This window comes from Aquarana catesbeiana, linkage group LG11 (genome assembly GCF_042186555.1).
Source record: "Aquarana catesbeiana isolate 2022-GZ linkage group LG11, ASM4218655v1, whole genome shotgun sequence".
NCBI classification, from domain to species: Eukaryota; Metazoa; Chordata; class Amphibia; order Anura; family Ranidae; genus Aquarana; species Aquarana catesbeiana.
In genome coordinates, this window is record NC_133334.1 from 20,626,777 (window position 1) to 20,652,513 (window position 25,737).

The 25,737-nt window shown below is 45.0% G+C and overlaps 1 protein-coding gene across 7 annotated transcripts in view; it reads right to left on the reverse strand.

Annotated features, from left to right (window-relative positions):
- The window catches only part of NAV2 (neuron navigator 2), a 634,885-nt gene that overhangs the window by 155,205 nt on the left and 453,943 nt on the right, over window positions 1–25,737 (reverse strand). For all 7 annotated transcript variants that reach the window (XM_073604037.1, XM_073604035.1, XM_073604040.1 and 4 more), the window contains one exon: window positions 673–1,699. In XM_073604037.1, coding sequence (XP_073460138.1) covers window positions 673–1,699 — 1,027 coding nt within the window. The remainder of the gene's footprint in view (window positions 1–672; window positions 1,700–25,737) is intronic.

Sequence of the window (25,737 nt, forward strand, 5' to 3'; positions counted from 1 at the left end):
GGTCATGAAGGGGGTAAAACCTTCCGCTAAACCTTCCTACTAAAAAAGCTTTTAAACAAGCCCTCACTGACCTCTGTAGCTGCTGCCACTGTGGAATAATTCATCCTTAAATAAGAAGGAAAGTCTTATTGCATACAAATTGAAACACTTTAGGTCTGACCTCATATTATATGGTTTTGGTAAATCTAAAGGAAAAAAATCTACAGAACATTGTATAGTGTGTAGCTTTACTGAAGAAACTTAAAGGAGTTGTAGTCTCATGGTTTTTTCACCTTAATGCATTCTATGCATTTAATTACTTTTAAATTTATAGCAGAAGCACTTTTACTTTCATTTCCCGCAGCTCAGCTTACGCTACTCCCCCTTCCAGCAGTGACTTGAGAGCCTGTCAGTCTTTTAATCTCTAATGTAAACACAAGGTAGGTGTGCAGGAAGTGGGGGGGGGGGGGGCAGAATGCTGAGTCCCTACTTGAATGCATTGCTTTTTCTTGTGAATTTGAGAACGATTTGCTCCACAGTGCCTGCAGCTACAGAGACCAGTGAAGGTTTGTTTTAAAACGTAATTGCTGCTTGTTAAGCCTATAGGGGGTGGGGGTTATTTAATAAAATTTAGCTTTACACCGGAGCTTGAGCACAAGGCTGCTTTAATTATGTTCTAATCGCACACGTTACCTGTACATGAAAGGTGCGACGGTGGCCGTGTTCGGGTGATTATACTGCTGTTGAGGTTGAGGTAGCTGGACACTGACTGTGTTACTTCCTGTCGTCTGTGTATTCCCACTGGGCCCATTAGCAGGCTGGGCTCCTCCTGTGCTGGACACCCCCTTCCCCCCCTCAGAGGAGGCCAAACTTGACGTAGAGCTTGAATTCCTATTGTCAAGCTTCTGAAGAGACAGCCCAGAACTGGTCTTCCCGCTCCGGCTCCTCTCCCCGTCCTTGGCAGAGACTGGGGCACTTGAGGACTTCCCTGGGGTGGCAGTTTTAATCCCTGGTTTTGGTATTCCACTGTGAGAGGCGGCTGAGCCCTCCTTCTTGCCCCCTTTGGGGATGAAGCTGGCAATCTTCGAGGATTTTTTTGGCATGTCGGCGGAAGCGGGGGCAGGTTCCTCTTTTGCTTCTTCTTTGACCTCCGGCTTTTCCGTAACGGAAATCCTCTTGGCGACCTCTTTGTTCTTCTCTTTTTCTTTCTGTTTGTCCTTTTCTTTCTCGCTGCCTTTTGGAGAACTTTTCTTGTTTGTCAGGGCCCGGCCAAGCGTCCGTTGAGCGATGCCCTTCAGCGCTATCTTGGGGCTGTTCGAGGATGGGCTTGTGCTGTTGGCGTTTCTTATGGCGCTCTCCATTTCCTCAGCCTCCTCGAAGCTCGGAAGGGTGTCGAGTCTTTCACAGCTGGTATCCCGAGAGCCCTCTAGACTGGTTTTAGAACCCCCCTTGCTATTGAACAGTTTTAACTTCTCCAGCATAGATTTCTGATTGTTGGGAGTGGGTTTGGGGGGTTCTTGAGGTTGTTTAGAGCTGTCCGGCATGGGTTGCTTGACGGACAGAATGGAAGACGTGTTGGTGTGCTTTGCACTAAGGGATTTGCTCCTCCAAGGTTTATTTGCAGAGTTAGGCTGGGGTATGGCTGAGTTGTTAGCGGAAAGCGTTGAGAATCCATTTTCATTCATTCCTGTCTGCTGTGAAACAGCACTCTCCGCCGGCTCTGCAAGACACAAGAAATATTATTGGACATTGCTTTAAGAGTACCTGTCATACGCACAATATCTGTATAGAGCAGGCTTTCTCTACCTTTTCAACACAGAGGAAACCCCTCAAATAACTTTCCGGTCACAGGGAACCGCTACTAAAACTAGCTATATCTACAACTCATGATACATTAGTGTGATGGTCAGTGGGAAGAATGTTCCTTACACTTGTGGTCACTGGGAAAAATTACCTCCTTATAGAAAGCCTCAAAAGATCAAGGGCGTCAGCAGGAACTTATCTGAGAGGAAGAAATTGCTCATTGCGCAGGGAACTCCTAACAACCTCTGGAGGAACCTTAGGGTTCCATGAAATCCTAGTACAGAGGATACAAAACTGAAACATAGGTGTGCGCACAGGGTGTGCCAGGTGTGCATGGGCACACCCTAATCACCCTGTGTGGCGCAGATTCCCCCTGTTTAGACCCCTGATATTTAAAAAAAAAACTGTAAAAAATAAAAACTACTGACACCGTCCGCTGCCCTACTCACACCGTCCGCTGCTCTACTCACACCGTCCGCTGCCCTACTCACACCGTCCGCTGCCCTACTCACACCGTCCGCTGCCCTACTCACACCGTCCGCTGCCCTACTCACACCGTCCGCTGCCCTACTCACACCATCCGCTGCCCTACTCACACCGTCCGCTGCCCTACTCACACCGTCCGCTGCTCTACTCACACCGTCCACTGCCCTACTCACACCGTCCACTGCCCTACTCACACCGTCCACTGCCCTACTCACACCGTCCACTGCTCTACTGACACCGTCCACTACCGTACTCACACCGTCCACTGCCCTACTCACACCGTCCACTGCCCTACTCACACCGTCCACTGCCCTACTCACACCGTCCACTGCCCTACTCACACCGTCCACTGCTCTACTCACACCGTTCACTGCACATTGTCCACTGCCCTAATGACACCGTCCACTGCTCTACTCACACTGTCCACTGCTCTACTCACACCGTTCACTGCTCTACTCACACCGTTCACTGCCCTACTCACACCGTCCACTGCACACTGTCCACTGCCCTAATGACACCGTCCACTGCTCTACACACACCGTCCACTGCTCTACTCACACCGTCCACTGCTCTACTCACACCACCCCCTGCTCTACTCACACCGTTCTCTGCCCTACTCACACCGTCCACTGCCCTACTCACACCGTCCACTGCCCTACTCACACCGTCCACTGCACACTGTCCTAATGACACCGTCCACTGCTCTACTCACACTGTCCACTGCTCTACTCACACCGTTCACTGCCCTACTCACACCGTCCACTGCCCTACTCACACCGTCCACTGCCCTACTCACACCATCCACTGCTCTACTCACACCGTTCACTGCCCTACTCACACCGTCCACTGCCCTACTCACACCGTTCACTGCCCTACTCACACCGTCCACTGCCCTACTCACACCGTCCACTGCCCTACTCACACCGTCCACTGCCCTACTCACACCGTCCACTGCCCTACTCACACCGTCCACTGCACACTGTCCTAATGACACCGTCCACTGCTCTACTCACACTGTCCACTGCTCTACTCACACCGTTCACTGCCCTACTCACACCGTTCACTGCCCTACTCACACCGTCCACTGCCCTACTCACACCGTCCACTGCCCTACTCACACCGTCCACTGCCCTACTCACACCGTCCACTGCTCTACTCACACCGTCCACTGCCCTACTCACACCGTCCACTGCACATTGTCCACTGCCCTAATGACACCGTCCACTGCTCTACTCACACTGTCCACTGCTCTACTCACACTGTTCACTGCCCTACTCACACCATTCACTGCCCTACTCACACCGTCCACTGCACACTGTCCACTGCCCTAATGACACCGTCCACTGCTCTACTCACACCGTCCACTGCTCTACTCACACCGTCCACTGCTCTACTCACACCGTTCACTGCCCTACTCACACCGTCCACTGCCCTACTCACACCGTCCACTGCCCTACTCACACCGTCCACTGCACACTGTCCACTGCCCTAATGACACCGTCCACTGCTCTACTCACACTGTCCACTGCTCTACTCACACCGTTCACTGCCCTACTCACACCGTCCACTGCACACTGTCCACTGCCCTAATGACACCGTCCACTGCTCTACTCACACTGTCCAATGCTCTGCTCACACTATCCACTGCCCTACTCACACCGTCCATTGCCCTGCTCTACTGACACCGTCCTCTGCCCCGACACCATTCACTTCCCTACTGACACCATCAGTATATATACACATGCACACGCATATGTGTTTGAGCTTTGGGGTGCCCACCTTTGAACTGAAATATTAAATATTCTGTTTTTTGGAAAAGTAACTTGGGGACTACATTGTTTTCCCATTGATAATCCAAATACTGGTTCCATCTTTTACATATTGAATGGACGCCACACTGACTACCTTGTGATCCTATCAGTCCTTATGCCTTCCTGTGGGTTTCAGATCATGCTAAGCACAGAATCAGATTCGGGTTAGCTTTAGGAATTAGACCCACATGACTCTGTGTCAATGCACAGCGTGCCTCTACCTTTTCGTGGTCGGCCTGCCTGATACACTCTCTGCCTAGCTCTGCTCAGCTTTATTGGCAGCAGGGACTGGCCAGTTCCCTCGTAAGGCCTCGTTTATAGGGGCGATAATGCCTTTATAGCCCTGGTGCCCAAACTGCAGCCCTTGGGTATTGGATGTGTGGCTCTCGGACCTCAGCAGTCTGTAGTGGGAACATTGATTGGGGTATTAGCATTGATCTCTACCAGCCTCAGGTAACATCTTCCCAGCTTCGTATTGTCTTCTGCAGCATCTCCCCACCAACAATGTATGCGGTCCTCACTTTTTGACCCTCATTTCCTCTATTAGGTCTGCAGTCTCTGACACTCCTCTCAAGCATTACATATAGTGAATATATGTGTGGCCCTTTGGGGATTTCAGGGGTCCCATTTGAAGTCCCCTTTAGCTTTTGAGTTGACAACCACTGCCTTATAGCGTGAACGGGCCCTCTTTTTTTTTTTTTCCGGGCGGGTCTCAACTTCCAGGTGCTGCGTGTAGGCAGCCCATTTAGTCTATTAGGATGCAGTGTCTGCACAGACACAGCCAACGGTCCTAATGTAACAGGTGTTCAGGTGACTGGCCCCAAAAGCACACTGTCTGAGTTTGGGGCCACTCACCCAGAAGGCCTTTTACATTAAGACCAGTGGCTGTGCCTGTGCATCCGCTGCATCTTAATTTACTTCAATGGACTGCCTGCACTTGGCACCTCAAAGTTGGGATGCCGGAAAAAAAAAACTGCCCATTCATGCTATATAGGCATCAAAGCCAATGTGAACGAGGAAGAACAATGCCCAATATCATAAAAAAAAAAAAGGTTCGGAAATGGAGCTCTTGCTCAGCTCTCCTTAGCTTGATTGACAACCAGGATTGGCTGGAAGTCTCCTTTCCAACCATACCCCTCACCATGCAATAGAGGGATCTGAATGCAGCTCCTTTGGTCACATGGATGCTTAATAAAATAGATTTTTAAGGTAACTGGCAGCAATTTGGATTGTAAAGGGATTTGTATATACAGAAGTGGTTAGTCTGCTTAATAGAGACTTCACATAAGCTTTAAAAGGGAGCAAAGAAGAGAAATTCATTATTAAGATTTACCATATATAAGCGGACTGTCAGCAGTGAAAACTGCTAGTAAAAAAAATATCTGGGCAACAGTACAGAAAATAATTTATCTATACTTTGTAACAAAGCAACAGAGAATAATGTCTATATATATCTTTTCAAGATAAAATGTATCAAAAGCAGAAGATAGCACAGTTTCAAGTGCACATTAAAGAGGATCTGCCGGATGTATGAAAAAAAATGAAAAGCCAGCGGCAGTAGCTGCTGACTTTTAATTAAAGGACCTCTCCCTGTCCAGGGATCCAGCACCGTCCTTATCTGGGCCGGTTCTTCACCGGTTTTCAGGTCACCGGACCAATATGTTTACTAACGGAAGCAGGCTGTGACTCCATGCAGCTTCACACTGCGCATGTGACATGTCCCATAAGGCTGTGAGCAATAGGGGGTTGAATTTCCTAGGCGCTTCAAGTGGAAGTGGGAGTGGGTAACTGTCAAAACCAGGTACCCATCTCCCCCCCCCCCCAAAAAAAAAAAATGTATCCAAAAGTGATAGAAGAGGAGGGAGGCAAAAAAGTGGAACTACCCCCTTTTGGGTGAAGTTCCTCTTTAAAGTGTCACTAAACCCACATCATAAAAAATTATCAATAAATGGTGTATTCTCCCCCTTATGTCCATGTCCCCAATTCATCTAGGGAATTTGCAGAGCAGTGTTGGCAGCTCTGCACATGCTCAGTTTTCAGTGAGTTTCCTATGCTGAGCATTTCCTCCCTGTAACATCTGAGCAGCCCATGTGACTATAGAGTCACACATGTGGGCGTATACACAGTGGTAAATGACAGCCCACTACCTCTCTCCTCCTCCATGCCCACTAACCAGCTACACACAATGGGGGGTGGGATATGTAGATTGATGAAGGCTTTACCTCCCTCTTATTCTAAGACACAGACTGGAGGGGTGTGACACGGTCTGTGACTGGCAGAAATCCACCCTCACCATGTTATTACCAAAAATAATACAATTTTTATTTTGAACATGTGACCAGCAGCAGAGGACTAGAAGCTCCTCCTACTTATGTTTCCCTGCAGACAGGATGGGAGAGAGCTGGAGTCATGTGACAGCTGGATATTGAACAGAAAAAAAGGTACTTAGATTTTTTTTTTTAAATTAAAATAATGACAGTGCCATACAGAAAGAGAAGGGACAATGTAAATTAAACAGTGTTTAGTATCACTTTAAGTACTGATCAACATCATTTGACTGGCTTCTATGGGTGTCATCTACCTACCTCTTTTATAACATATAACTGAGCTCTTTGTTCTTATGGTCGAGGATTAAAAAAAAAAAAATTTGAAGGAATTATCTGAACACTGCTACCTTTTTTTTTTTTTTTTTTTTTAAATCATTTCAGTGGCAGCTGGTGGAATTTCTTTTTTTTTTTGGGGGGGGGGGGGGGGGGGGCGGTGGCAAACAGTACCCCCTTCGGTTGGTCAGTAGAACTTATCCCATCACCTGCTCAGTGGCTTCCCATTCTCCATCACCGGTGGCTTACCGTTCCCCTGCTCTACATCACCGGCATGCTCTGCGACCCGAGCCCACCCCATTTTGAAGCCTATGGCTCTAATCAGGTGCTTAAAAAAAATCCCCTGCCGCTGTAATTCATGCGCCCGGTGACCAGAAAATGACCGGACGCATTAATAGGGGGTGGACATGGATAGATTCATGCTATGCATGAATCTATCTATTGTGCATATAAGGGGTGGAGAGGAGAGAGGGGGCAGCGCCCCTAATGGATGGGCCGGCACTGTTGACCAACATAAAATTTTAGAGAAGATGGAAAGATATATTGTCACAGAGGACACAACATTAATTATATATATATATATATATATATATATATATATACATATATATATATTTTTTTTTCCTCAAGGAGGAGCTTACGCTCTAAGGTCCTTATAATCACACTCATCATCATGCCAAGTTGGAAGGGGGGGGGGGGATCTAGGACTTTAGCACTGCAAAGTAATATCACCAATTCATTAGGATGCCTATACATAATCTATACCTTATATTATAACTGACATTCACAGATCCCCCAAAACTAACAGGGAACTCTCCCAATTCTAGACACAGCAACTGATAACCCAAGGCTTGGATACGTTGGGCCATACCAGTCTCTTTATGACCCTTCACACTCAAGTTAACATGCGGGTAATCAAATGAACCTCCTAGGAAATCAGTAACCGCCTGCATTACAGAGATCACTTACTAAACATTAATGTAAAGGTGACCAAATCAGCCTGTGCAGAGGATACAGAACAGATTTCACTTATTTCCTTCCTTAGCCAAGTGATAAAGGTGCAGAGATGTGCGGTCAGAGACCCCCCCCCCCGGCTGTTATGGAATGGAGTCTCAGAAATTACTAGTCTCTGGATGGCACAGATGGCAACAGTGCTGGGAGCTCCCCACCTCACCTTCCCAAATAACATCCATTGGGTTCCTAGAGTTCATTTCATTGAATGTCATTTCAATTAATTGAATTTCCCAAAAAGGAGTTTCAGGCCCCATTTACACCTCAGCGTTTTGTAGCTTGAAGTTCGGCGCTCCAAAACGCTGGGAGGAGGAAAAAAATAAATAATTCTCTATGGAGTTGGTTCACGTCTCCACTCCAAGTTGCTTGAAGCCAAACACCTGAAGCTCAAAAAGGTTCTGGAGCTGTTTTTTTGTAGCTCAAATTGGGCAGATTTGCACATTTTTATCCCATAGAAATGGATGGAAATGCGCAATCTGCGCGTTTTTGCACAATTTTTCTGCTCAAATGAAAAAATGTAAGAAAAAAAAATAGTCATAATGTATGAATAAATAAATGTAAAATAAATACACAAATAATTAAAAAATCATCATAAGTAAATAATAAATAAATAAAGTAAATGAATAACATGTAATAATAAACAATGAATCCCTAACCTTAAAAAATACAATACATTATTATTAATAATAATATTAATAATTATTTATTTTGTGTTAGGGTATTTATTTATTATTTTATTTTTTAAGGGTTAGGAGTTAATTATTTATTTATTATTATTATTACATAGTAATCATCATAAGTAAAAAATAAATTAAAAAAATGAATAACATGTAATAATGAATCCCTAACCTTAAAAAATATAATACATTATTATTATTAATAATAATTATTATTATTTATTTTGTGTTAGGGTATTTATTACTATTATTTTATTTTTTAAGGGTTAGGGTAAGGGCTAGGGACCCCTGCTCTCCACAGGTCTCCACTGTGGCAGTGGCTTCCATTTCCTCCCTCCTTCTCGGCGGCCAATCGGGAGTTTTCTCTTTTCGACCAATCAGAAAAAAACGGGTCTCTCGCACGCTTCTGATTGGCCGGATTGAGGATCAATGTTACAACAGCGAATTTTCATTTGCTGTTGTAACACCTGGGTGGGTTCATGACGCAATGCTCTGCTCTCCAAGCCCGCCCATTTTTTGAAGCCTATTAGAGCTTCTGGCTCTAATCAGGTGCTTCAAAAAAACATCCCCCGCTGCTGTAATTCAGGCGCCCGGCGATACCGGACAACATCCCCTCTTTCACACCTGAATCACCTGAGGTGTTAGAGGAAAAATGAATCTCTCCTTGGATTCTTCCCGGAAATATAACACATGCCTAAAGACGCGGGTTCCATCTCTGCCTGGTAACCAAACTCCACTTCTTATGCCTGAATGAAGTGACGACGTGCGTTTTACCGCTCATCCACTCCACCAGAACAGCCAGTAATGGCGATAATGACCAGGTAAGTGACTTTACACCAAACCATTGTGCAACATTTTACTAGAATTCGAGGAATTGCCTGTAACAGACATAACGCTACATAACCGGGGGGGGGGGGTTAAAAGAAATCAGTCACATCTGCTTTTTCCTTTATTTCTTCCTCCCGGTGACTGCAAAAATGCGTTACGTCTTGAAACGGGTCCAGGAAAAAAAAAACGGACCGCAAATCGAAATCATGTTTACCTGCAATAACCGAACAATGGTATAAGAGGGGAACCTAAATCCCTGAATGTTCCTCAATAAAACGTAGGCTTCTGTGTGGGGAGAATCAGGGGGAGGAAAAGGGAGGGGGGGGGCTCTCTCAGGATTTCATACTCAACTTTTATCTTCTATCAGCTGCTTAATATCTCCTAAGTGCACTTGGCCAGGAACCAGCTAGAAAAAAACTTTTCACTGAAAGGGTAATTCTATTCCGACAGATAAAAACACAACTGAGAAACTTGTATAAAGACGGGTCCATCTGACACTGTGGGGCTTATTTACTAAAACTGGAGAGTGCAAAATCTGGTGCATGCTGTGCATGGCAGCCAATCAGCTTCTAACTTCAGCTTCTTCAATCAATTAAGCTTTGACAATAAAACCTGGAAGCCGATTGAAAGAAGTTTTTGATCACAGACAAGTCAACTTAGTAATAGCACCACATCCCTTGATAGATTATGTGTAGAAAGAGGGAATGGGATTTTTAAGGTGGAAATTCATTTGAAGAATAGTAACAACTATGTTATATAGGAATTTTTTTTATTTTAGAAAAAAATAAAAAATAGTTAAAAACACAACAATTATCAAGTACAGATCAACAAGATTTTGAGGATACAGCATAAAAAGATAGAATTCCCAACATCTTTCACCCATATACCGGGCTTCTTCAGGGGATGCTGTCCAGCTAGAGGTACCAGCCTTCTTGGTCTCTTGAAATATTGGTCAAATCACTAAAAGGGTCACAGGTGTCTAACTGTGTCCAGAGAACCATGTGCTAAAGGTGACCATAGGGGGCTTTCAAGGACCGAAAAAAAACAAAGTTCTGCAGTTGACTCAAAGCCAAGGGATGAATGCTGTCTAAAACTGCCAGTACTAGCATTCAACAACAGCATGTGTATGTCCCTGGGTTCCGGCTGCTGGAACCTAGGGACATACACATGCTGTCGTTGAATGCCAGTTCTATCAATAACTACTGGCCAATATTGACCAATATTTCAGGAGACCAAGAAGGCTTGTACCCCTAGCTGGACAGCATCCCCTGAAGAAGCCCGATATATGGGTGAAACATGTTGGCAATTCTATCCTTTTATGCTGTATACAGAAAATCTTGTTGATCTGTGTTTGCCAATTGTTGTGTTTTTAACTATTGTTTATTTTTTCTAAAATAAAAAAAATGTTCTTATATAACATAGTTGTTACTATTCTTCAAATTAATTTGCACTATAAAAATCCCATTCCCTCTTTCTACATATAAACTGGAAGCTGATTGGTTGGCTTAGTAAATCAACCCCCATATGTGTATATGACAGCCTGCACTAGCACTCCCAATACAAGCCTGATGTAAAATTTCAGTTGGCATGTGCCTATTCAGTTTTGAAGGATTATATAAATAACATGGAGTCATTCTATCCTAAGGAATGTCCCCGTTTGACCCCTTGGCGCCAGGGTTTTTGATCATGTGACTGCTGTGATTGGCTGTCACGGGGGTCACATGATCAGAAAGCTTTCCGTTAGCTGCCGGTAAATGTGCCGGGAGCACAGATAATATGGCTGAATTCGCATCGCGTTCAGACCAAACTCGCACAGGACCCTTTTTTTTTTTGGTCCGCAACAGAATCGGATTGCATGGGTGTTTACACCGATGCGACTCAATTTCTGTGCAAATTTGCAATTCGTTCTGCGATATGGGAACTGATTTAGGGGTGTCATTAGCTTTCTATTGACACTCCCAGCAGTTCGCATATTGGTAGTGTGAACTGCCTGCGAGTTGTATGCCATGCGGGAACCCGCACTGGAATCGCAGGGTTCCCGCATTGCTGCAGTGTGAACCAGCCCTCATGGTCGATTCACACAGATGCGGTGCGATGCATTGTTCACCATACTCAAGCTGCATAGACAGTCCAAAATGTAGGTTATCCTATGGGCATATAGGACACTATTGTAGTGCAGTGAAAAAAAAAAACAGTACAGCACTCTGCATTTATCTGCACTGCAAAAGCACAGAAATGCATGAAAATGCATTGCAGCACACATAAAAGCCCAAAGAAGACGGAAGTGACCTTAAAGGAAATGCAAGCTCCGGAAACATACACCGCAGATGCATGCAAAAACGCTTATAAAAAGTGCATGTCAGTGCAAAAATGCACAGCTTCTAGTGTGAATGGGCCCCTCAATGTTCCTCGGGAGCAGGGGTGGCCCCGTCCATTGTGGGCGCACGGGCGCAGCCCTCCCTATCTATGCCGCCGCCCTCCCTATCCATACGACCGACCCCTTTCAGGACACCGGGCACATGAATTCCTATGGCGGGGGTGTGTTTTTTGAAGCACTGTTTAGAGCCAGAGGCTCTAATAGGCTTCAAAATAGGGTGGGCTCGGGGCACAGAGCATTGGGCCCGGAGCCCACCCAGGTATGTTGCAACAGCGAATGAATATTCGCTGTTGCAACACTGATCCAGCTCCCAGGTCAATCGGGAAGAGAATCTGATACCTGTCACCCGCATGGCTGAAAGGACAGGCGATCCTATTGGACGCCTAGGAGAAGGAAGGAGCCGCACAGAAGACACTGGAGCTCGCCCCCTGTCCATAGAAGCCCGCTGCCTGCAGGAGTCCGCAACCCTCCAAAGCCAACCGCTGCCTGCCGGAGCCACAACCCACTGAAGCCCACCGCTGCCTGCCGGAGCCCACAACTCTCCGGAGCCTGCCACTGCCTGCAACCTGCCGGAGCCTGCAGGAGTAAGTGAGGGGGGGGGGGGTGCTGAGATGCCACCGAACAATGGGGGTGTGTGTTTGCCGCCCCCCTCCAAAAAAGAAACACCGGCCGCCACTGTTGGGGAGAAATGTTGAAGGCATTATCAGGGCGAGTACTGTGATCTCTGTGAGAGGTAATAAATACACTGATACATTATTTAACATGAAAAACTATCTGGCGCTGGGTCCACTGTCAAAAAAAAAGTTTTTTTTTAAAATGTTGGTATTTTGTATAACAGAATCATACTTGCTGTATATAAAGTTATGTCAATGCTTCCTAAAAATGGGTTTTATCAAATACAACATATACAATAGATAAATACAACATAAATAGATACAACAAACAAATACAACATAAATAAATACAATGTACTAATATAATAACAAACTGTCAAATGCTGGAAGCAAACCGCTACAGTAACAAACATTTACACTCCTCACTGGATACACGGAGCTGTCAGGAGGAACGTCCATACAATCTCGTCTGTGTCATGCGGAGGAGGAGATCGGGGATCAGCATTGTATCCACAGCTGGAGTGAATTTAGTTTTGTATAGAACTTATAAACGGCCCATATCCTCTCCTTTCAGTCTGGATTACAGCTGGTCACCAGTAGCTACTGTATGCCTGTCTATACACCCCCAATTATCAGGATGGCCCCTTGAGTACCACAAAGTCTAATTTTAAGAAATGGTCATCAATATACTGCTAATTCCTTCTCTACATTGGGAGATAATCATTTATTTAAAGCAATATTAAAGGCTTCTTTTTTTTTGTTATTAAAATAATAAACATTTATACTTACCTGCTCTGTGTAATGGTTTTGCACAGAGCAGCCCCGATCCTCCTCTTCTGGGGGTCCCCCGTTGGTGCCCCCGTAGACAGCTCTTTTCTATAGGGGTGCTCATGCAGGTGCACCCCCGAGCCACCCTATCGACATAGAGCGATGGGAAAAAATAAGTTTCTCTGTGTTTATTGGAGGATACGGCTCTATACATTCATTACAGTACACAGCTCTATGTGTTAACTGGTGGTCACAACTCTATGCATTCATTGGAGGACGCAGCTCTCTGCATTCATTGGTGGATTAACCTCTATGCGTTCATTGGTGGACGCAGCTCTCTGCATTCATTGGAGGACGCAGCTCTGTGCATTCATTGGAGGACGTAGCTCTCTGCATTCATTGGAGTACACAGCTCTGTGCGTTCATTGGAGGACGTAGCTCTGTGCATTCATTGGAGGACGTAGCTCTGTGCATTCATTGGAGGACGTAGCTCTGTGCATTCATTGGAGGACGTAGCTCTGTGCATTCATTGGAGGACGTAGCTCTGTGCATTCTTTGGAGGATGTAGCTCTGTGCATTCATTGGAGGACGTAGCTCTGTGCGTTCATTGGAGGACGTAGCTCTGTGCGTTCATTGGAGGACGTAGCTCTGTGCGTTCATTGGAGGACGTAGCTCTGTGTGTTCATTGGAGGACGTAGCTCTGTGTGTTCATTGGAGGACGTAGCTCTGTGCGTTCATTGGAGGACACAGCTCTGTGCATTCGTTGGAGGACGTAGCTCTGTGCATTCTTTGGAGGACGTAGCTCTGTGCAGTCATTGGAGGAGGTAGCTCTGTGCGTTCATTGGAGGAGGTAGCTCTGTGCGTTCATTGGAGGACGTAGCTCTGTGCGTTCATTGGAGGACACAGCCCTGTGCATTCTTTGGAGGACATAGCTCTGTGCGTTCATTGGAGGACGTAGCTCTGTGCGTTCATTGGAGGACACAGCTCTGTGCATTCTTTGGAGGACGTAGCTCTGTGCGTTCATTGGAGGACGTAGCTCTGTGCGTTCATTGGAGGACACAGCTCTGTGCATTCTTTGGAGGACGTAGCTCTGTGCATTCTTTGGAGGACGTAGCTCTGTGCAGTCATTGGAGGTAGCTCTGTGCGTTCATTGGAGGAGGTAGCTCTGTGCGTTCATTGGAGGATGTAGCTCTGTGCGTTCATTGGAGGACACAGCCCTGTGCATTCTTTGGAGGACGTAGCTCTGTGCGTTCATTGGAGGACGTAGCTCTGTGCGTTCATTGGAGGACACAGCTCTGTGCATTCTTTGGAGGACGTAGCTCTGTGCAGTCATTGGAGGAGGTAGCTCTGTACGTTCATTGGAGGAGGTAGCTCTGTGCGTTCATTGGAGGAGGTAGCTCTGTGCGTTCATTGGAGGACGTAGCTCGGTGCGTTCATTGGAGGATGCAGCTCGGTGCGTTCATTGGAGGATGCAGCTCTGTGCGTTCATTGGAGGACGTAGCTCGGTGCGTTCACTGGAGGACGTAGCTCGGTGCGTTCATTGGAGGATGCAGCTCGGTGCGTTCATTGGAGGATGCAGCTCGGTGCGTTCATTGGAGGACGTAGCTCTGTGTGTTCATTGGAGGACGTAGCTCTGTGCGTTCATTGGAGGACGCAGCTCGGTGCGTCCATTGGAGGACGCAGCTCGGTGAGTTCATTGGAGGACGCAGCTCGGTGCGTTCATTGGAGGACGCAGCTCGATGCGTTCATTGGAGGACGCAGCTCGATGCGTTCATTGGAGGACGCAGCTCTGTGCGTTCATTGGAGGACGCAGCTCTGTGCATTCATTGGAGGACGCAGCTCGGTGCGTTCATTGGAGGACGCAGCTCGGTGCGTTCATTGGAGGACGCAGCTCTGTGCATTTATGGATAGGACACAACTCCTGCTCAAGATCATCATCTACTGAAGGCGGCACTATACCCAGCAGGTGATGATCTAAAGCAGGAACTGTGTCCTCTAATGAACAAAAGAGTAATAAAGATCCTTATCCCTGTGATACAATTTTATAATTTGAGCCAAACGAAAAGGTCTGCGTTGCAATTAATTGAAGCTCTGAAAAAAAACAACTAGGGATTCGGACTTTAAAGGCAATTTGGGCTACATAAATTTTACAAAAATATATATTTTATTTGTACATACATAAAAAAAATTGCAAAAGCAAAACACAGAAGCTAAAAACATGTAATTGCATATGCGTCGAATTTGGGCTCAGTCACATAGAGTGTCCATACACACTACAATATGATTGTACAATCTCCTTTAAACGTACAAAAACCGAATATGAGGACACACCTAAACAACCCATTCAGTGTATACATTACATTGTTGTTGGTAGATCTGAGGAAGATTGTACTATTAAACTGTATAGTGCAGGGATATGCAATTAGCGCTAATTGCAGATCCCTGGTATAGTGTATGGTCAGATCTTGCAGCATTTATACGGTCTGTAGAATCTCCTCTCATTATCCAGTGCAGCTGTAGATGTACAGTATATGGCACACGTTGTACTACAGCCAGATACAAATTGCCGGAGAAAAGAGAGAGATTTGCAGTTTCTGTGACCTGACCCTACAAAGTGAGAATGTTGGAGCATCTGAGAGTTTACAGCAATGTATCCCTCATATACACAATTCATAGAGAGAAGAGTGAATAATTGTGAAGTATGTGACTCACCTTCCCTGCCCCATAGTACCGGCTCCACGCTGCCTGGATTTATTACTACAAAGTCTTCTGTGAGATGTACTAATCTCTCCCTCTCTCTCCCTCCACCAGACTCTCTACCAGCCGCCTCTCCACCCCCCTCCCATCCATACAAGTCCCCATCCCTCTCCACAGCTCTCCACCTCACTGACCTCTCATTTGTATGTCATAGAGCTAGAGAGAAGACTCATTCATTCCTACAAGTCTCTGCATCAGAGGAGCTTACACTCTAATGTCCCCCCACACTCACACACTATTATTATACATTTATATAGCTCTGACATATACCGCAGTGCTGTACAGAGATCACTGAGCCAGTCACATCAGTCTCTGTACCAGAGGAGCTTACACTCTAATGTCCCCTCCCCCAACAGTCACACATTATTATTATACATTTATATAGCTCTGACATATACCGCAGTGCTGTACAGAGATCACTGAGCCAGTACCAGAGGAGCTTACACTCTAATGTCCCCCCCACAGTCACACACTATTATTATTATACATTTATATAGCTCTGACATATACCGCAGTGCTGTAACCAGAAAACAAAGCCGGTGATGGTCACATCAGTCTCTGCACCAGAAGAGCTTACACTCTAATGTCCCCTCCCCCCACAGCCACACACTATTATTATTATACATTTATATGGCTCTGACATATACCGCAGTGCTGTACAAAGAAAACTAAGCCGGTCACGTCAGTCTCTGTACCAGAGGAGCTTACACTCTAATGTCCCCCCACAGTTGCACACTATTAATTATTATACATTTATATAGCTCTGACATATACCGCAGTGCTGTACAGAGAGCACAGAGCCAGTCATATCAGTCACCAGAGGAGCTTACACTCTAATGTCCCCCCACAGTCACACACTATTATACATTTGTATAGCTCTGACATATACCGCAGTGCTGTATAGAGAACACTGAGCCACTCACATCAGTCTCTGCACCAGAGGAGCTTACACTCTAATGTCACCACCATGGTCACATAAAAGCACATAAGAGACTATTTTGGAAGAATCAGATTAAAGGGGAACTCCTGGCAAAATGTTCTTCTTTATAGACACAGCAGGAAAAGATTAGAACCCCTGTGAGGTTTTCTTTGCTATTGGTCTCCCCATTAGGGAAAGGTCCCCCCATCTATTTTTCCCTTTGAGGAGAATCTATCGGAAAGCCACTAATATACAGGGAGGTAATCCAAACACCATACTGATGGGAATTACACCCAGAATCTAATCAGTGGCTAACTTCTTTATGCGATTAGCTGAGCTGTTTTAGTACGGGGTCATTATAAATGTCAAATGAAGATTTGAATCTGTTTATATTGCACGGTCTTCAAATAATTGTGTATTTCTGCAGCCAGAGGGTTCTCGATACGATTTTATTAAATTTGGAGTTTGCTCGGAAAGTTCATACAAAGAAGAATTTGGGTCTGTGACGCCTTCTTTACCCTTGAAGAACATTGTGCGTTCAGCGTAGTGTGCGTTACATAACATTACATAGAAGATCCCAGATATCAGATGTTATATAACAGGAGCTGCAGCAGGGAAGGTGGAAATCACATGACTAAAGCCTTCCTCAACCCTTTTGTCCTGGAGGAACCCTTGAAATAATTTTGAATTCTCGGAGAACCCCTGATAAAAACCAATTCATTGGTGATCAATGGGAAGAATGTCCCTTACATTGGTGGTCAGTGAGAAGAATGTTCCTTACATTGGTGATCAGTGAGAAGAATGTTCCTTACATTGGTGATCAGTGAGAAGAATGTTCCTTACATTGGTGATCAGTGAGAAGAATGTTCCTTACATTGGTGATCAGTGAGAAGAATGTTCCTTACATTGGTGATCAGTGAGAAGAATGTTCCTTACATTGGTGATCAGTGAGAAGAATGTTCCTTACATTGGTGATCAGTGGGAAGAATGTTCCTTACATTGGTGATCAGTGGGAAGAATGTTCCTTACATTGGTGATCAGTGAGAAGAATGTTCCTTACATTGGTGATCAGTGAGAAGAATGTTCCTTACATTGGTGATCAGTGGGAAGAATGTTCCTTACATTGGTGATCAGTGGGAAGAATGTTCCTTACATTGGTGGTCAGTGAGAAGAATGTTCCTTACATTGGTGATCAGTGAGAAGAATGTTCCTTACATTGGTGGAACCAATTGCCTTCAGAAGTCACCTAATTAGTCCACCTGTGTGTAATTTAATCTCAGTATAACTACAGCTGTTCTGTGACACCCTCAGAGGTTTGTTAAGAGAACATTGGTGAACAAACCTCATCAGGAACACAGCAGACAGGTCAGGGATAAAGTTGTGGAGAAGTATAAAGCAGGGTTAGGTTATAAAAAAAATCTCCCAAGCTTTGAACATCTCACAGAGCTCTGCTCAATCCATCATCAGAAAATGGAAAGAGTATGGTACAACTGCAAACCTACCAAGACATGGCCGTCCACCTAAACTGACCGGCCGGGCAAGGAGAGCATTCATCAGAGAAGAGCCAAGAGGTCCATGGTAACTCTGGAGGATCTGCAGAGATCCACAGCTCAGGTGGGAGAATCTGTCCACAGGACAAGTATTAGTCGTGTTCTCCACAAATCTGACCTTTATGGAAGAGTGACAAGAAGAAAGACATTGTTGAGAGAAAGTCATAAGAAGTCCTGTTTGCAGTTTGTGAGAAGCCATGTGGAGGACACAGCAAACATGTGGAAGAAGATGCTCTGGTCAGATGAGACCAAAATTCAACTTTTTGGCCTAAAAGCAAAACTCTATGTGTGGCGGAAAACTAACACTGCACATCACCCTGAACACACCATCCCCACCGTAAAACATGATGGTGGCAGCATCATGTGGTGAGGATACTTTTCTTCAGCAGGGACAGGGAAGCTGATCAGAGTTGATGGGAAGATGGATGGAGCCAAATACAGGGCAATCTTAGAAGAAAACCTGTTAGAGTCTGCAAAAGACTTGAGACTGGGGAGGAGGTTCACCTTCCAGCAGGACAATGACCCTAAACATACAGCCAGAGCTACAATGGAATGGTTTAGATCAAAGCATATTCATGTGTTAGAATGGCCCAGTCACAGTCCAGACCTAAATCCAATTGAGAATCTGTGACAAGACTAGAAAACTGCTGTTTACAGACGCTCTCCATCCAATCTGACAGAGCTTGAGATATTTTGCAGAGAAGAATGGGCAAAAATGTCCCTCTCTAGATGTGCAAAGCTGGTAGACATCCCCAAAAAGACTTGCAGCTGTAATTTCAGTGAAAGGGGGTTCTACAAAGTATTGACTCAAGGGGGGGCGCCATACAAATGTACACCACACTTTTCACATATTTATTTGTAAACAATTTTGAAAACCATTTATCATTTTCCTTCCACTTCACAATTATGTGCAACTTTGTGTTGGTCTATCACAGTGATGGAGAACCTTGGCACCCCGGATGTTTTGAAACTACATTTCCCATGATGCTCAACTACACTGCAGAGTAGTTGAGCATCATTGGAAATGTAGTTCCAAAACATCTGGGGTGCCAAGGTTCTCCATCACTGGTCTATCACATAAAAACCCAATAAAACACATTTACGTTTTTTGGTTGTAACATGACAAAATGTGGAAAATTTCAAGGGGTATGAATACTTTATCAATGCACTGTATAATCCTATGGTTATAAATTTTTGTTTGAATGAATGGTCAGGGTGTCTTTAGGCGTTCTTTGACAGAGCAGCTGGATACATCATTGAGATGCCACATTATTTATTATGCAGGTTCTTTAGAAGATGCTGCCAACCCATCCCTCCAAATACAAATCCTGGCTCTATACTCTGATCACACAACCCATTTTAGCAGAGAGAAGGGGGCTGCTCATGGGCCCCCAACGAGTTCAAAGCGTTCCACCTGCAGATAAATCCCGGGACAGGAAGTTATCCCGACTTTGTTCTCTAAAGGAGTGGGGGGGGTGAGAGAGAATTACAGCCGTACCAGATAATGGTTTATCTTCTCTCGGAAATTAAACAATAGTTTGAAGTATGCGGACTCAGGACTTTATTGGTTCCTCCAGGTCGGTAAGAGGACCTGTGATATAAACAAAACAGTTGAAGGGTCTCCTTGTAAGGGAGAAGAATTCCCCACCGCAAGAAACACTATTTATTAAACACGACTCTACGACGAGTGCCGAGATATTTCCACCCTGCACACCACTTGTCAGGGGGAATTACCGGACTTGTACTGCTCAGGATTTCCACAGAGGGGATCAGGAAACACTCGCAGGTATAATAAAAGGGGTTTAGAAAGCCTAGAAGCAGGGGGCATAATTCCTGTGTGTGTGTGTGTGTGTGTGTGTGTGTGTGGGGGGGGGGGTATCGGCTGCTGCTTCTACAGTTATAGGGGAAAGCAGTTGGGGAGTGGTAAAACCGTGGTTCAACTGCAGGGCTTTACCATCCACCAACTTCAAGCGTGAAGCCTTCATTCGTGTCAATGTATGTGTAAAGCGCTGCGTAAATTGATGGCGCTATATAAGTAACGGAAATAAATAAATAAAATAAGTGTCAATGAAAAAGCTTTTGAGATGCATTTAGAAAGTGTTATTAGCTGGGATTATAGTACTAGAATCCACAAAACAGAAAACTAAACACAGAGGAGGAATCTGGCAGGCATTATTTAATATTAGGTTTAGGTATTGCCTCCCTTCACCTCCCAAATCCTCACTTGATCCAGCTCTGTGCCCATCTGCAGCGGCTCCACCCTCTTCTCCCCATTGCTTCCCACTGCTGTCAGTCAAGTGCTGGAACAAGGGAGCAGGGGACAGGGCCAAGCCACGCTGTCTGTGCCAATGAACACAGGCAGAGCAGCTCAGTATCAAACAAGCAGGTGTGCCATGACAGGAAGCAACTTCCTATGGTGGTACACCGAGAAGAGACAGCAGGGACGTGAGAAGAAGAGGAGCGGGGAGCACCGGCATGGGACCCGAGAAGAGGAGGTTCAGGGTTGCTCTATCTAGGGGTGTCAAACTCAATTTCTTCACGGGCTGCATCAGCAGTATGGTTGTCCTCAAAGGGTCAGTTGTATCTGGGGTGCGTTATGTGCAGGGTTCAGGAGTGCATTACATACAGAGTGCAGGGTTCAGGGGTATGCTATGTACACAATGCAGGGTTTAGGAGTGTGCTATGTACAGAATGCAGACTTCAGGAGTGTACTGTGTACAGAGTGCAGGGTTTAGGAGTGTGCTATGTACAGAATGCAGACTTCAGGAGTGTACTGTGTACAGAGTGCAGGGTTTAGGAGTGTGCTATGTACAGAATGCAGCCTTCAGGAGTGTACTGTGTACAGAGTGCAGGGTTCAGGAGTGTACTGTGTACAGAGTGCAGGGTTCAGGAGTGTACTGTGTATAGCAGGGGTCTCAAACTGGCGGCCCTCCAGCTGTTGTGCAACTACAAGTCCCATGAGGAATTGCAAGGCTGACAGTTACAAGCATGACTCCCTCAGGCAGAGGCATTATGGGACTTGTAGTTCCGCAACAGCTGGAGGGCCGCCAGTTTGAGACCCCTGGAGTACAGAGTGCAGGGTTTAGGGGTGTGCTATGGACAGAATGCAGGGTTTAGGGATGTGTCATGTACAGAATGCAGACTTCAGGAGTGTACTGTGTACAGAGTGCAGGGTTCAGGAGTGTACTGCGTAGAGAGTGCAGGGTTCAGGAGTGTACTGCGTAGAGAGTGCAGGGTTCAGGAGTTTACTGCATAGAGAGTGCAGGGTTCAGGAGTGTACTGCGTAGAGAGTGCAGGGTTCAGGGGGGTACTGCGTACAGAGTGCAGGGTTCAGGAGTGTATTGTGTACAGAGTGCAGGGTTTAGGAATGTGTTATGTATAGAATGCAGACTTCAGGAGTGTACTGTGTACAGAGTGCAGGGTTTAGGGGTGTGCTATGTATAGAATGCAGACTTCAGGAGTGTACTGTGTACAGAGTGCAGAGTTTAGGGATGTGTTATGCATATTGTGCAACCCCCCCCCCCCCTCCCCCAAGATTCTTTATATCTCACTTTCCTATCCATGTATTTGACTCATGTGTAGGCGGCTCTGCCTCGTCTTGTTCTCCCTCTCATATTCTAGAGATCTGCCCCCGCTGTGAGTGCTTGCAGGGATCTGTTAGATCGGGGAACCGCTGAGAGCAAAGCTGACCCTTGTACACCCAGAAGGTTTCTGTGTTTACAAGTGGCAGTGAAAAATAGAGGGTGAGAGCCGGAGGTGGCGGAATGAAGTTCCGCTACTTTCCAGCTGCAAAACTGGGAGTAAGGGTCACATGACATGACCTGGTGAGCCACATTTGGCCCACAGGCCTTGTATTTGACATATGTGCTCTATGCAATGGAATTGCATAGAGCAGGTAAGTATAAATCTATTTGTTATATTAAAAAAAAAAATTAAGACTTTACAATCACTTTAATGTGATAGGTATCTATCATTTAAGGCCTGGTTCACACCTATGCATTTTTTTTGTGCGTTTTCAGTTTTGCACAAACACATTACAGTCCATTTATCACGGTTTCCTATGAGTCATGTTCACATTTGTGCATTTTATGGAAAGGGCCCAGAGCTGCACGATTCTGACTAAAATGAGAATCAGAATTTTTTGTTTGCTTAGAATAAAGATCACAATTCTCACGGCGTAGCATCATCTTTCACACTATACAAAAAAATTGGGCTAACTTTACTGCTTCATTTTTTTTTAAAGTGTTATTTCTTTTCCCCTAAAAAAATGCGTTTGAAAGACCGCTGCACAAATACAGTGTGACATAAAATATTGCAACAACCACCATTTTATTCTCTAGGGTCTCTGCATAAAAATATATATATATAATGTTTGGGGGTTCTAAGTAATTTTCTAGCAAAAAATACAGATTTTACCTTGTAAGCAACATGTGTCAAAAAAGTGGTTAAACTGCCCTCATTTAGGCTACTTTCACACTGATAGTCAGCGGCGCTTTACCGTTGTTTTAGCGGCACTTTTTCGGCTGCTAGCGGGGCGATTTTAACCCCCACTAGCGACCGAAGGGTTAAAATCGCCTGTGTTGGGGCGCTGACGAAAGCGCTTTGCAGGTGCTTTGGCAGCGCTGCCCATTCATTTCAACGGGCAGGGGCGGTTTAGGAGCGCTGTACGCTCCCAGACCGCCCCAAAGATGCTGCTTGCAGGACTTTTTCTAACGTCCCGCAAGCGCACCGCCCCCAGTGTGAAAGCCCAAGTGCATGGGAGGCGTTTTTCAGGCATTTTACAGGCGCTATTTCTAGCACTAAAAAGCCTGAAAAACGCCTCCAGTGTGAAAGTATCCTTACAGACAGAAGTTGATCCCTTTGATCTAAAAGAACTATTTGTTACAATGTTTCTTTTTAGCGATGTTGTGAGAAACTTGGCAGGTTGCCTGTTTTTTTTTTCTACAGCTGTCCTTGAGCATAGAACTCTCTGCGCTGAATCGAGGAAATGTTTTTTTTTTTTTTTTTTTTTTTAAGGAGGGGGGTAGAATCGCGATCTCGATTCTTTAACAATTAATCATGCAGCTCTAAAAAGGGCCTGCGACTTTTTTTCTGGTTTTTGGTTCCATAGACTTCAATGGATCAAAAAACCTGTATTGAAAAATGCAAAAATGCGCCTGCAATATGCAAACTGCAACCTGCATAGGTGTGAACCAGGCTTTAAAGCATGTCTAAAGACCTGATTCACACCTATGTATTTTTAGTGCTTTTTTTTTTTTTTTTTTGCATTTTGCAGATTTGCACTACAGTCCATTCAACATGGTTTCCTATGGAACACGTTCTGTAGTGCAAATCTGCAAAGAAAAAAAAATAAATAAAATGCATAGGTGTGAATCTGGCCTAAGGCTGGATTCACACCTATGGCAGTTTTAGTGCTTTTTGCAGATTTGCACTACAGAACGTGTTCCATAGGAAACCATGTTAAATGGACTGTAGTGCAAATCTGCAAAAAGCACTAAAACTGCATAGGTGTGAATCAGGCTCTATTCACACTAATGTGATTTTTGATGCATTTTGCAGAAATGCATGGGAATTTTTTAACATGGGTTCCTATGGAACATGTTCACATCAATGCATTTTTGTGCCTCTGCGTTTTTGGAAAGGGTCGGGGACTTTTTTTCATGCAAAATGCAGCGTTTTGCATGTAACAGAATTCAATGGACCAGCATCCAAAAACGCAAGTACCGTGTTTTTGCCGCACTTTGCGTTTTTTTTCTTTCTTTTTTACACTGTATACAGTATAAAAAAACACTGGAAAAAAAAAAAAAAACGCAAAACGCTGCAAAAACGCATTTTGTTCAAAAATGCGGCAAGCACCGCAAAAAGCACTGCAGATACGCTCAAAAGCAACATGCATAGATGTGAAATGAGCCTAAGGGAGGCCTTACACAATCTTCCCATCTGAAAAAAAAAAAAAAAAACTCATCAGTCCCAAAAATGAATAAATTACACCTGAAACTTAACAGTCAGCGAGTGCGATTATAAACCAAACTCTAGCAAAGAACCCGACCAATAAAAGAAAGGTGACATTTTTCCTGCCTTGCTGTAAACACAAACACATCTCAGTAGGATCTGTTGCATCCAAAGGAACGCAAAATAAGTAAAACGCAGGCTCGTCCACATTACTCCATCGAGGTAAATGAGAATTACTAACCTGGAAAACAGCGTCTGTTATACTAAAGTTAGGAAAAACCTTCAACTTTCATGACATGGGGGGGTTATTTACTAAAGGCCATTCCACTTTGCACTACAAGTGCACTTGAAATTGAAAGTGCACTGGAAGTGCAGTCGCTGTAGATCCGAGGGGGACATGCAAGGAAAATAAAAAACAGAATTTTAGCTTGCACATGATTGGATGATAAAATCAGCAGAGCTTCCCCTCGTTTCAGATCTACCCCTCAGATTTACAGGGACTGCACTGCCAAGTGCACTTTCAGTGCAATTTCAAGTGCACTTTGCACTTGTAGTGCAAAGTGGATTTGCCTTTCGTAAATAACCCCCATATGTTACAATGTTTCTCTTTAGCAATGTTGTACAAAACTTGGCAGGTTGCCTGTTTTTTTTTTTTTTTTGTTTTTTTTTTGACAGCTGTCCGCTTGAGCAGAGAACTCTCTGCACATGATTGGATAATAAAATCAGCAGAGCTTCCCCTCATTTCAGATCTACCCCTCAGATTTACAGCGACTGCACTTCGAAGTGCACTTTCAGTGCAATTTCAAGTGCACTTTTCACTTGTAGTTTGCACTTGTAGTGCAAAGTGGAATTGCCTTTTCGTAAATGACCCCCAATAAATATATTAGGTTGACGATAAATACTGTCAGGATGAAACCAACATAACAAGCACTCAGTGCCGGAGAAGTATGACATGCAGAAGTTACAGATTTCCATTCCAATCATTTATATATCTGAGGCTTCCTGGCTGCAATAAATCCCAGCATTGCTCTTTTCTAACCCTCGTCTGCACTTCCCAATCCTAATCCCGCAAAATATCCCTCCTGATAATATTTCATACCAAACCTTTCACAGCCGTTCCCCTCTGCCGGTCTCTGGATTGCTTGAATTCAGCAATACTGGCCAAAGACTTGGGCCGTCCCCTGTGCGCCCAGCACGCTCGCTCTCTCACCCTGGGGACTCCACGTTAATAATCTCCTGACTATGTCAATAATACAAATGTTTTCACTAACGTCCCCTCTTCTACAAATTGGAAACATTTCCACAAGCCTGGAATTCCACAGAACTCCGGAGCTCTGCAGATCTGGCGGGGGTTTGTGCGTTGTGGTGTCACATAGAAGTGTGTCCGGGTTTAGGACAATTCTTTTTATGCAAAACCTGCACTTTGGTGGCCATCGGTGACCTTCTGGAAAGGCCTGCTGCCTGGTTCTTAAAGCTTCAGTACTGTCATTGTTTGACCGAACGATACACAAGTAAGTCAGGATTTCTATACTGTGTAGTTGTGTCGGATCACTTACCTTTCATACATATAATCCAACGAGGGCACCAAACAAACGTCCAACAGTC